At 38.1% G+C, this 13,019-nt stretch overlaps 1 protein-coding gene across 2 annotated transcripts in view; it reads left to right on the top strand.

Moving 5' to 3' along the window:
• The window catches only part of CCDC34 (coiled-coil domain containing 34), a 31,539-nt gene extending 18,877 nt beyond the window's left edge, over positions 1-12,662 (top strand). For both annotated transcript variants that reach the window (XM_018921955.3, XM_018921954.3), the window contains exons 4-6: positions 5,261-5,419; positions 5,866-6,007; positions 7,145-12,662. In XM_018921955.3, coding sequence (XP_018777500.3) covers positions 5,261-5,419; positions 5,866-6,007; positions 7,145-7,359 — 516 coding nt within the window. In that variant the 3' untranslated portion in view covers positions 7,360-12,662. The remainder of the gene's footprint in view (positions 1-5,260; positions 5,420-5,865; positions 6,008-7,144) is intronic.
• The last annotated feature ends 357 nt before the right edge of the window (positions 12,663-13,019 follow it).

Here is a 13,019-nt window from a genome sequence, read left to right as displayed (position 1 = left end):
TCTGGACCTGAAAAGTCTTTACATGGAATTTTTCTATAGTATCATGCATGACTGATGCTGTGGTTATAATTTTAGGTTTTACCTGAATCATAATTACCTTTAGATTTCTGTAAGTAGAATGAATTTCTCAATTTGAGTGTTAGAATGAGTTTTAGACAGAGTTTTGGAAGAGGAATTCAGTGTGACAAGTGAATAAGTGCTCGTGTATTTCAGCAGCATTCATGGAATCCACATTCTTCTGAAGGTTCCAAGAGTGTTCTAGGAACAAGGACACTGAAACTTTATGCTTTTCACATACATTGAGTCCCCACATGAAATGAACACGGTTTGGGAGAAAGATGCAGCAGTTCTCCAGTTTCCAGACTTGCAGTGGGGTTTGCCCTGACTCTGTGAACTTGAGCAGTAAATTGGTATAAACCAGCTTGTCAAGAGCCACCTGCAGCTCAGACTGTTGCTGATCTCCTTTCTAGCCTCTTGTTATTTTCACATGGAAATTCTAGAGAGATTAAAGAAGTATTGGTGTGGGCTAGGCCTGGTCACTGAGTTGTGTTTTAGGGCAAAGTTGAAAAAATAATTACAGTTGTTTGAGCAACCCAGATTTCCAAGACTGCTAGAAGTGGTTGATGTCCACAATTATTATGAGGATAAACAAGTAAATTAGGATGTGTGTTCTGATGTTGGCAATGTGGGCTTTTCCTATATTTTGCCATCAGTCAGCATTAAGTGATGCTAGAATATGCTAGCTAAGATGTCAGCAAACAGCTGTGAAGTAGAACACTTACCTGTGAAAAGAAAAACAACACATTCTGCAGATCATAAGATGGAAAGGATTGCTTTGAGAAGTATCTTAAAATTATCAATCACATCATTAGTTTCTAGAAATACTTCCACTCAGTGACAGTCTACATAGAAAATGCTGAACAGAAAGCACCTCTGCACTTTCCAGCCTCTCAGTTACTCACTAATGTGAAAATACAGAAATACACATTGTAGTTGTTTTCTTCTAGCTGGGGATATAGTGCTTCTGTTTCAAAAGCAATTAGGGTTTTTTTCCCCTGCATGGAAAATGATTTATTGTTTCTGCCTTCTGTCAGGAAGGAAGTGGGACATTTCTTCAAATTTTAAAATCCTTTGAACATTCACCACATGCATGTAGGTCTGATTTTCTGGAGAAGTTAGTAGTTAGCAGTGACTCAGTAAGACACATGCTGTGGGCAGAGTCACCATCACAGCTTTGTGGGACAAGTGATTTGTGTGGGCTGGGGGATTTCCAAGGACTCACCTGAGCCAGGCTTCAGTGGGTTCTGAGACCTGATGGAATCACACACAGAGCACTGAACCTTCAGGGTAGATTTGTATCCTTTCTCCTTGATCATGTCCTTGGCCAGGGTGGCAGGAGAACAAGCCTTTCTTGCAGTGAGTATTTGGATGTTTTACAATCAATACCTTAATTTAGGTAATACCCACAACCATATAGTAGTGTATGTAAATTTACTGGGGGATTAGTGAATCAATTGTGACTGTTTTGAACACAAGATCAAAGAGAATTTTTAAAACACAATCTAAACAACACCAAGCATAAACAAGTAATTTCTTCCTTCACATAAACGTGGAAGGAAAGGAAAAGAAGGAGTGAAGAACATGGACTTTAATATGGACATGGGTAGCATTTAGAATGAGGACGGGAAAAAAGTTGGAACAATCAGGGTCAGGGGGGCAGAAGTTTGACATGGAACAGGTTACTGAAGCTGGGAATGTGGTCTATGCTAACTTTATGGAGGAAAATATGTTCTGATTGTGAGAGAAAGAGGAAGCATTTCTGATTTGTCTGCAAAAAATTTCTAGGCAGTGTAAAGTCTGCAGTTCTGCAGGGAGTCCCCCTGTCTTCAGGATGTCTCACTGGAAATAAAACTTAGCAATAGTTGTGGCTTTAGTGTGTATGGCATGTTATTGTTTACATAGGACCTAATTTAACTTTGGGTCAGCCTAGACAGTTCCTAAACTCATCTAAGTATTGTGATTTAAGACACATAAGTTAAGAAGCTTCCCTGCCTTTCTTTTATAGTATTTAGAAAGATTTTTAATCTACTCTCTGCCTATAATGGTCTTCCATTATGGAACCATTCCCCTAGGTATGGAAGTAGCCCTTCGGTTTTTTTTCAGTTTTCTCCTATATTTATTTTCATGTCTTTTATACAATAAGACCCTTAACTAAAGACTGTAGTTTTGGATGATCCTTAGTTTTGTAACTTTCATGTACATCAGAGGTAAGTCAGCCAAAAACAAAATGTGCAAAATCGTTGTAAGCCACCTTCTCCCGTAGTTTAACTCACTGATTTCACAGATATCTCTCATCTGCATTAATGCTTTTTATGTTTCCTATACAACCATTGTCTCAAAACTGGAGTTTTTGGTGCATTTAGGGAGTATTTAATAATGAAGAGACAGAGAAACAGCTCTGAATAAAAGCGATTGAGATTAATTGTAGGTAAAGAAGGAGAGAAAGCCTAGATAATTGGTTATTTGGTTTATTTTCAGGAAGGTGATGTTTAAATAATTTACCAAAAATACATTGTTTTTTCTTTGCAATATTTTAAAATATGGAATCGTTTGTTTCATGTTAGGAAAGATCTTGTTTCCATGCTTCATTGGCATAGAAACATTTCTGAATCTCAACTTTTTTTAGATCTCAGAATGAAATGGTTTTTTTCATTAGTCTTGATTGTAAATTGTTTTATCACATGTACAAGCTTCTCTGTTGCGAAGTCGTTTTAATGAGACCAATTGTTTTATAATTTGTAGTTTTACATTTCAGAATATACATTGTAATATAAATTGGAATGTATTAATATGTAGTCATGATATTTTCTGAAAAATCTCTTTGCCAGGATTTTTTCTCCTGAGAAGATGAGAGGCCTCAGGAACAAAATGTAAACAATAATTATCTACTGCTGTGGAATGCAACAGGTGCAGCTTTGATTGGTCTCGTGGTTGTTTTTAATTAATGGCCAATCACAGTCCAGCTGTCTCAGACTGTCTGGTCAGTCACAAGACTCTATTATCATTCCATTCCTTTCCTTGCTAGCCTTCTGATGAAATGCTTTCTTCTATTCTTTAAGTATAGTTTTAATATAATATATATAATAAAATAATAAATCAGTCTTCTGAAACATGGAGTCAAGATTCTTGTCTCTTCCCTCATCCTGGGACCCCTGGTGAACACCACCACATTAATATTTGACCATTTTCCCTACACCACAAAACGGATTAAGCTGATAATTGCTAGAATGTATTAGAAGTGAAATGGAAAAAAAACCCACCAAACAACGAAAAATCAAGAGGAAGATAGAGCTAAAACACTAGTTGCAATTGTTCTGTGAAATTGTGACCACAACAAAGTCTTTGTTGTCACATAAGAATATTTGACAAGAGTATGCCAGAGCAATACTACTGAAAGTACCCTTAAGATTTTAGGAGAAGCAGCCATCCCCCTTGGAGATTATGGTAAATAGATCTGCTAAGGCCTGGCTTGTAACAGGAGGTGGGTGGGGGGAAAATCCCACAGTGCCCAGTACAGCTGCTGATGTTACAGCTGTAGTAATGCTACTGCTGCTGGCAAACAGAAGAGGACACACTAACTCCAGTAATTCTGTGAGCTGGCTTCTTTGCTGACAGAAACCAGGTCAGTGTGCTGCAGAGCAACATAGGCTGAGGTTTTTATTCTCTGTGCTGCTCTATTGGATTGCTGGTGGTTTTGGTGTGGGGGCACAAGCACTGGCCCAGCAAGTTTAGACCATCCTGTTCAGACCAGACTGAGGGAGTTGTGCTGGTCCCCACTGCAGTATAATGGCTTCTGCTTCATTATGCATAATTGGAGTTTCTGTAAGTGCAGTAAACCTGGGAAAAAGGTGGTGAAGGGACACCTGGGGAAAGCTCTAGATTACTGCCTCTTTGTTCTTCTAACGGGAAAAATGGTAATACATAATGGTAAAATGGGAATGCATTTCTGGTTTTCTTGAGAATGTCTTTTTCCCATATTTCATTTATTTGTTATAGTTTGCAGCTGTAGGTCTAGGCATTTATATTCATACTGCCAGCTGTAATAATTCTGAGTCAGGATGAGTTTCTGCTAAGTTATCCATCTCCTTTGTTCAAGAGGAGTGTGCAGGGAAGTGCAGAAGTAGATTTCTTAAAAGAAAAACAACATATTTTTTCAACAGCTCTTTTCTGTTTAGAGGAAACTGGTCTTTAGTCTTGTGCCTCTCTTCCAAGTCATGTGCCCAGCTTGTCTGGTAGATTTTTGCCTCTGCGCATGGATGCAGTTGCTTCAGAGCTAAGTGAGTTAGGCAGAAATAGAATCAATCAGTAGATTCCAGACACTTCAAAAAGGTTACAAGGAACATAATTGAGAGCTATTGTCACTCTTCAAATGAAAATACCTCCCTCTCCAGATCAGGCAAAGGCTAGTGGATGTGTGGTTGTTTGCTTAGAGAAAGGTCCTCAGAACACTCTTGTTGGATATACACACACACACTGCAAAGACGTAGAAGTGAATGACACCACTGGTGTGTTCTGTCTTCCAAATCATACAGGCAGCAATTTCACTTCACCCTCAAGTTACCATTTTGCCTACCCTAGAATGTGTTTTCTCATTTTCCCTTTCATAATTTGAACAGGAGGAATGTGTGGACTGATTTATTGAAGTTGTCCCTATGTGGATAAACTAAGGGGTATAAAATACTTAAAATACTTAAGAGAATACCACAAAATAATGAACTCTATTTTTATGTGAAATTTTACTGTTTAGTTTATGCTGAAGTGCTCTGAACAATCTGCCTATTTCAGTAGAAGGGTGCAGTTTACCTGACTTGCATTTGGAACTGTAGTTTGCTCTAGATTCACTGACAAGCTAACACACCATTGTTGAGAATTGAAATGTATTTCATTCCCAGAAATATTGAGACATGTCTAAAGTGTTTAAGAAATCTCAAAATAAACAAAACAGAGCAGTAAACCTGAGGAGATCTGAAAGTAAAATTTTTATAGTCATTTTTTGGACAAGTTTGTATGCCTGTCATACCTGGAATCTAGCAATGAATAGGTTCTGACTTCAAAGAGCTTACAGTGTCACATATTTTTTCATGTTTATGATAATTTTCTTTGTAATTATGTAATAAAATTTACTGTGTTTCTCAAAAGAATTGCTCATTGAAATATACTAAAAAATTTGTGTTCTCTTTCTTTGATATGTTTTGCATAGGAAAGAAGAGAAAGGAAACGAAAGCTGAGCAAAGAAATAGCAGAAAAAGCCACAAGGGAACTGGAAAAAATGCAGTTAAAAGAAAAGGCTGACATGAAGTATAAAGAATGGTTAGAGAAGAAGAGAGCTGAAGAGGCAGAAAAGAAGAAAAAAGAGAAGGTGTTAATGAACTCATAATTTATTTAAATGGAGTTACTTAATCTGCAATTTATTGCAGATTCAGATTTGATATATTCAAATCTTACATTGAATATATGGACATCAAATGGCAGTGTTGTACATGAAGAAAAATCTTTGAAGAGTTACAGTGCTAGTGCATTAAAGACACTGTTGTGTGGTCAGCAAAGTAAGATGCATATTAATGTATTTTTGTTATTAGCCTTTGATTTTTTTTTAGGGAAACACTGGATTGACGTGGAGGTTGGGGTTTTTTTTTCAGTCTTAAATAAAAATGCATCTTTTCCATTATTAGGAAAAGGTGCTTGTATTTGAAGAAATATTTGAATTGTATTCAGCAGTCTGGAAATCTGCAAAAAATTATTTACTATTTTGTGTATATTGTACAGAACTTTGTCTAGGAGTACCTTTTATTTTTTTAATTCTAGGAAAAAGAAAAAGAACGGGAGGCTGAGCTACAGGAGAAAAGAACAAGATCAGAGAAAATCTTTAAGGAATGGCTGCAAAATGCTAGAAATAAGCCACAACCTGCTTTAAATGGTTATGGTTACCCACATGGAAGGTCTACAGGTTCGTACATACAGTACACAAATAGGGAGTGGCTTAGGTCTGTGGTTCCTTCCTTCTAGTATTTTAGTGTAAAATGAAGGCTGTTCAAGACACTCATATAATACTATCTAGACTCATCTAATATTTGGCACATAGAAATGGTTACTTTGACTATGCTATCAGTCAGAGAAACAGATTAAGACCTTTTGTGTATTTTTCTTAGCCTTTCTTTTTTATTATTTGGGAGGAAAATGACATTATTTGAGATAATTGTGTGGCATACCAAAGGATGATTTTGTCTGATTTTTCTTACCAGACATAGGAATCACTACAGCAAAGTCCTGGGTGCTGTGAAGCAAATTAGTTATGTCATTGTCAAGTTAGTTTTTGTGTTACAGAAGGTGTGTGTCAACACACCTGAATCCCCCTTAGAAAAGAGGTGGGGTTTTTGAGACACAAGAACTATTAGAAGTCCTGTCTGAAAAAGGTGACAGGGGCATCAGCCTGTGTTCTGAGCTAAAATTTTGCTTTTCACCTCATTGCACCTCCTTGGCTTGAAAACATCTTATTTTTCTGTGCAACTAAAATAATTACTTCTATTTGACTTTGCAGCAGAAATAGTTCTGAGACCAAAATTCTGATCTCTGAATGTTTGAGACAGGTATAAAGCAGGTGAACAGTCTTTACTCTTCTGCTTACATTTATTTGTAAATAGTGATATACATTGCCTTCTGTGTTCGTTGGACCTGCTTAACATACTGACAGCTGCAATCATTTATTTCAATGAGTTTTGAAGAATATTTGTTTACTCACTTTTGTAATTCATTGTAATGTATTACAAACTTTGAAGTGTATCCATCCATCATGTGGTTGGGTAAAACAAAGTAGCCAATTCGTAGACATTTACAGTTTTTAAGAACACAAAAGACTGAGCATTCAACCTGCATATTATTTAAGTAGAAGTGAAGAATATACCAGTTACTGTTTAAAAAGTAAAAAGGTGGACTGGTTATCATTTTGAGTCTCTTTGATGTGATGTGCCTGTGCTGTCTTTCTCTGAAGATTATGTTGTGTTGTATAATTATTGTAACTGCTTGCACTGGCAAGCTTGTAGTGTAAATATTCCTTCTTAGTTATGTGTATTTTTAAATGTTCTAGGGAGCGCTGATAGAAATCTGTATCCAGCTCCAGCATATTGTAACCCCATTCCTTGGAAGCCAGTACATGTGCCTCATTCAAAGGAAGACACAGTTCTCACCAGGAAGAGGAGTCAGAGACCTGCATCTTGTCAGCCACGTGCAATTTTACCAGTGGTGGTTTCTAAGCCCAGGAGTAACCCTTGTATTGGATCTTTGTGCAGAAAGAAGTTGTAGTCCAGAAAAACTGTTCTTACAACCTTGACCAAATCGGGCCATGAATGTGAATTTCTGTGTAGTTATATGTCCAGTGCAGATTGCTTTGTGCCTTTTTTTTTTCCTTTTTTTCTTCCCCCCCCTTTTTTTTTCTGAGCAGGTTTTGTGTTTACTGCTAGTTGACCAATCAAGCTTTTAGTGTTTTTTCTATATTACATTTTAGTTTAAGAAAAAGATTAAATGTAATGGGACTGTACCTCAATGCCAGTAAAATGCACAGGGTTGTTTCTTCCTGTCCTCTCTTGTTGTTGAAAGAGTTCTTTTGTATATGTAATTATTATTTTGGGCAACAGTATTAACTATGTTATTTTAAAGATAAATTTAATTTGTAACAAATTGTTTTGTTTTGTTTTGTTTTAATTTCTAACAAATTTTAAGACAGTTCTTGGCTTAATGCAGAATGAATTGGCCTGCCTCAGTTCCAGGATTATCATGTTACTGGGATTACAGTGATTGAGTGGGATAGCTGGAGTGCTGCAAGGAATGGATGAAGGCTGTTGAGGGAAGCACAGGCTCTTTGCTGGCCCTGATATGTACAAACCAGGGAGAGCTGGTCAGGGGTGTGAGGTTTGGGGCCAGTGATGACATGCATGAATCTGTGGGATTTGGTCGGGTGCACCTGAGAATGCTGAGGAAGTGGCAAATGTCACTGTAAGGATACTCTCAATTATCTTTGAGAAGTCTGGTGATAAGGGGAGGTTGCTGATAGCTAGAAGGAAGTGAATGTCAGGCCAGCCTTCAGGAGGGGTGTGGATGCAGAGCTGCCGGCTAGCAGTCAGCCTCACCTCAGTCACCTGAGCTGATGGATTTGGCCAGTGCAGCCAGCAGCCTCCTGGGCTGCGGAGGAATAGCACTGCCCACAAAGGGAAGAGTCTGACCCTTGGACCATAACTATGCGAGACCACCCTTGGAGTGCTGGGCCCATTCCTGGGCAGGAAAAGTGACATGTTCTGGAGCAAGCTCAGTGAAGGGCCACAAAGATGATTAAAGGATTGCAGCATCTGACAGACAGAAACTTAAAGAGGTGTGATTGGTCAGCATGAAGGAGAGAAAGTTCAGTAATGTCTGTAAATACCTAGCGGAGAGAGAGAGCAGACCCTCCTCAGTAGTGCCCAGTGAGAGAAGAGGCAGGGAGTGGAAATCGAAGTACAGGAAATTCCATTTAAACATGGGGCAAAAATGTTAACAGGAAGAGTCATTGAATGCTGGAACAAATTGCCCAGGGATGTTGTAGGTTTCCATTCTTGGATATACTCAAAACTTGACTGGACATAGCCCTGAGAAACCACCTCCAGTTGGCCTTCTTTTGAACAGAGTTGGACTAGATAATTTCTAAAGGTCCACTCCAGTCTCAACAATTCTGTTATTAATGGTGAAAAGCAAAAAGCAGAAATAAAGAAGATTTATTTTTCCTGTTGTAGTTGTATCACTTTGAGAAATACCTTGTTATCCTTAAAAAGTTACAGTATTAAAAAGTATTGTGCACATTATAAAATTTATGCGGTAAGAAAACACGCCAAGTCACATTCTGAAATGTATGTGTTCTGTTGATTCTCGTTCTAGGCCTGATATTTTAATTTCTTCAGAGCAAGTTGTGAAAAATACTAAACTATCTCATGTCAAGTTTATACTTAATACGTTACTTGTACCGTGACTTTGAGTGAATCAGTTTATACAATATGCCTGTGTCTGTTCTTTGTAGATAGTGGCAATTGCTAACAAGACTGCAACACCTTACAGTTGCACTTATAGATGATTTGGTTTGTGTTTGCATTTAGACTTTCACAAAGTCTTAATTTTACTGTATGCATTTAGAAGTCTGGCACCTGTAAAACACATGGAACATCAAACAATGTTTCTGGTAAGTAGGAGCACACAGAAGTCTGCACATTATCTTCAGGATGTAGAACTCAGTGTCCATCTTTGTCATTATGTTGTTGTAGGCGCAGATTTTGTGGTGATTGGGAGCAGTGGGTGCAGCTGTTTAGGACAGGTGAATGCTATGGAAGGTAAGGAGCCATGGAGTGCCTAGGGGTGCTGAGCAATTACACAGGGAGCAGAGGGCACACAGCTGCAGGGCATCAACAGGAGGGCATAAAAGTTGTAAGCCGATGCTCAAAGCCTTTGGTGTTGGTGGTGGCTCCACTGTGGTTCCCATATAATGGTGACCCCAGCATGATTTGGGGTTTTGCTGTTGGGCGAGGTGCAAATGCAGCCCAGCGTAGCCTTGAGAGCAGTGGGGGGACGCTGCTTGATGGACCAGAGTGGATTTGGTACCTGGGGTACAGGTGAGCTGCTGGGAACACCATGGGAAATAACTTCACACCATCTAATGCAACAAAAACTGTGAAAGGAACAAGAGAAGTTAGAGCAGCATTAGGAGATAGAGACAGAGTGGCTCTGTTGTTCAGTGCTGTGTGTTTGCTGGTAAAATCTTGTGTACTGTGCATGTGAATTGTAGTTCTTAGGATGGGAACATGTAGATTCCATCTTATGTGTTACTTTATGAAGTTGTACAGCTGTGGATGGAATTCTGTTATTCTTGAGTGTTTATGAAGTTTTGTGATTGTCCATGGAATTCTGTAATTCTGTTATTCTTGTGTGTTACTTTATAAACTTGTACGGCTGTTGATATTGTCAGTATTCTAGATGTGTAAGTATGAGGATTTTGATGTTAGGAAATGTGAGTTTGGGGAGTGAATCAAGGTCAGGACACATTCCAGAGTCAGTGGAGCCTGCACAAGGGATACTTGTACCATATTTGCTATTTCTCTTGCAAGGACCCTCTAGGGGGATGGTAGACATGGCATTTATTTAAAAGACAGTTCTGTCCTAACTAAATTACAGCAAAAGGTTAAGGCAAGATAGCTGTTGAATGCACATACTGGCCCAAATTCAATCCACACAATGATTTTGTTAAAGAAGAGAAATAATGTTTGGATTTTTTCCAGGGAGGTATCAACTACACAATAAAATGGGCTGGCCTTGTAGCATAATTTCAGATTGTGTGCCACAGAAGGCTATAATTTTATGCTGTTGTGGCAGATAATTTACATCGTTCTTTCTCAGATGTTAAAAGATAAAATAATGACACTGGAGGACCTAGTTTAAAGGGCTGATAGCAATGGTTTGATTTCCACTGCTCAGAAGGGATTTCTCTCTGTTAGGATATCCGTGCCAGGCTGAGCACAGCTCACAGTGCACTGAGGGAGGCAGTGGCAGATCTGTAGGATATGTGGGGGGTCTGGCTGAGCTGGAGTTCATTTCCCCACAGCAATCTCACACTGCTGTGCCTTGTTTTTTTGGCTAGAAGGATGTTGATAACAAAATTGCAAAAGCAATTTCCTTGCCAGGATGCAGGAAACGAAAGGTGGATGGATGGCAGGTGAGGCTGCAGCTGTGGCTGGGCACAATATGATGCCTCTGCTGCATTGTTTATTTCACACCATATCAAAGTTATGCAGTCTTGCACTGGGAGAAGTGAGTTATTGTGCCCATCCAGCACTTTCTCCTATGCCACTCTATGTATGCAGAGTTTGTCAGAGGTGTCCCAAGCCAAATGTGCATGGCAGTAGCTTGAGGTGCCCTCAGCAGCAGAATCTGGACAGGGATATTTATTAATATATGTTTAGTGCCAAAGCTGCTGCACTGATCCAGAGATGAACACTGAAGTTTCTGGCTGGTTCTTGTTTGTAACGTTCCAGCCAGTTGCAGCTGACATGACCTCTGTGGAACTTCCTTGTACCTACAAACTCACATGGCTTTCAGACCTTAGTTCTGTTTCATATCCAAATTATTCTACTTCTCAGGAAGGAAAATGGGAGGGAAAACTACCAGCATTCTTGGTGCAGGGAAAGTGGGTAATATAATCCAAATGAATTTAGCAAGGAATGTATTTTCATACTGGTTCAATCAGCTACTAATAAAAGATGTTACAGAAAATGTAATTTGAATAAACTCTAGGATTTAGATGCTGCTGCTGCTATTCTTCTCTATTTTTTTCTTAACTGGGTGTTTAGGCTGATGTTATTATTGATATATTTGTACAGTCCATGCTTAAATGCTGACCAGAGAACTATTTTTGCTTCCATGTTAAGCTAAACAGCTTTAAAAATTGAAAATATTTTATATAATTTCCTGAGTGAAGTGGATGTGCTGATCATGTTTCACAAGATTCCAACACAAACAGATCTTTGAAAAAAAAATCTCCTTTTTTTGTTATTTCAGGTGGTGTTTCTCTGACATAAAATTGTTAGAGTCTTCTAAGACTGCTTCAGAGGTGTAAGATTTCAGGATTAAAATGCTTAAACAGGAGTAAGGACAATAAGCTTCAGCTTTGTGCCTTTTAAAACTATTTAAAAGTGTCATTGCCACTTAGCTTTAAGCCTTTGAGACTTTTAAAGCATAATCATCTTATAAAGCATTTTAAATGGTTGGTACAGTCATTTAAAATGTTCATTTGCTTCATGCCTAGTTAAGTTGGACCAGTGATTTGTTGTTCATTTACTGTCCTTGTCAATAGATTTAGAGAATTTAACCTCTCTCCTCTTGAAACTTTTGACATTCCTCTTACAATGGTTGCGTTTTTTATAAAATAGCTTAGAGGTAACAGCAGTTCCAGAGCCAGTCGCCTAGAAAATAAGATATGTGAGTTTCAGTTTCTGATCCGCAAACTTTTACTTATACATGCAAAATAAAATACTTTCTGCAGAAGAGTTAAACAGCTTGAGGTAATTTATTCTCTCATCTGAGTACCATGGATGAAATGAATGGAAATAGCAAGGTGGCTATTGAGAGATACTGTTCTGGGTTTTTTTTTTTTTTTTCCAGAAGGTCTGTGAAAAATCTTTTAAATCATATTTATGATTTTTTTTAAAATTATGTGTTAAATGCTGAGTGGACAATATTTTTAGTCTTTGTCACTCTGTGGGAAGTTTTAGGTTGGATTTGAATGATATTTCAGGGAAGTGATATTTCAGTGGAAATACCTGAGGTGGGAAAATGATGATGCTAATGAAAATGATGATCCTATACTGGTGCTAAAACCCTGATTGTTTTTACAACTGTGTCCCTTGGTATCTGAGTTAAGCTTTTGCTGCACACAGCTGGTTGTCACGACATGGATGTCTGGATGGTAACTCGTATTTATGCACTGCTTGTGTTTCCTGTGTGCTCCACAAAGAGGCTGGCTGGGAAGAGAAATATTTAATTGGCGTTTGGACTTCACAAGTATTGCAATACTGTGCTGCTGTTTGCTTTTAGTTTTGCATGTATTCAGTTGTAAATTTTATGTAAGTCCTGTACAAGAAGGATTTACAGTCTAGACTTTCTAGACCAAATCACTGGGAAGCAAAAGACACACCTCATGAGCCAGTGATATGATCTACAAAGCCTGTCTGGGGATTGGTTTGTTTTCTCCTTTCTGCAAATACTATGAAGCATTTTTGTTCTGTTTTATCTTGGCACTTTTTCATGAGTAGAAACATATATGAAATTACTTTTTTATTTACATAAAATTTTCATACATACTTCTCTCATTGTCTTAATATATGTGTGTATTTTTAAATGTATGAAAAACATTTGGCCAAGTTTTGGTGTTACTTCAGTTTCTTAACACAAAA

Source organism: Serinus canaria, chromosome 5 (genome assembly GCF_022539315.1).
Source record: "Serinus canaria isolate serCan28SL12 chromosome 5, serCan2020, whole genome shotgun sequence".
Taxonomy (NCBI): Eukaryota; Metazoa; Chordata; class Aves; order Passeriformes; family Fringillidae; genus Serinus; species Serinus canaria.
Note: the sequence above shows the minus strand (reverse complement) of the source record. Positions and strands in the feature narration are given on the sequence as shown.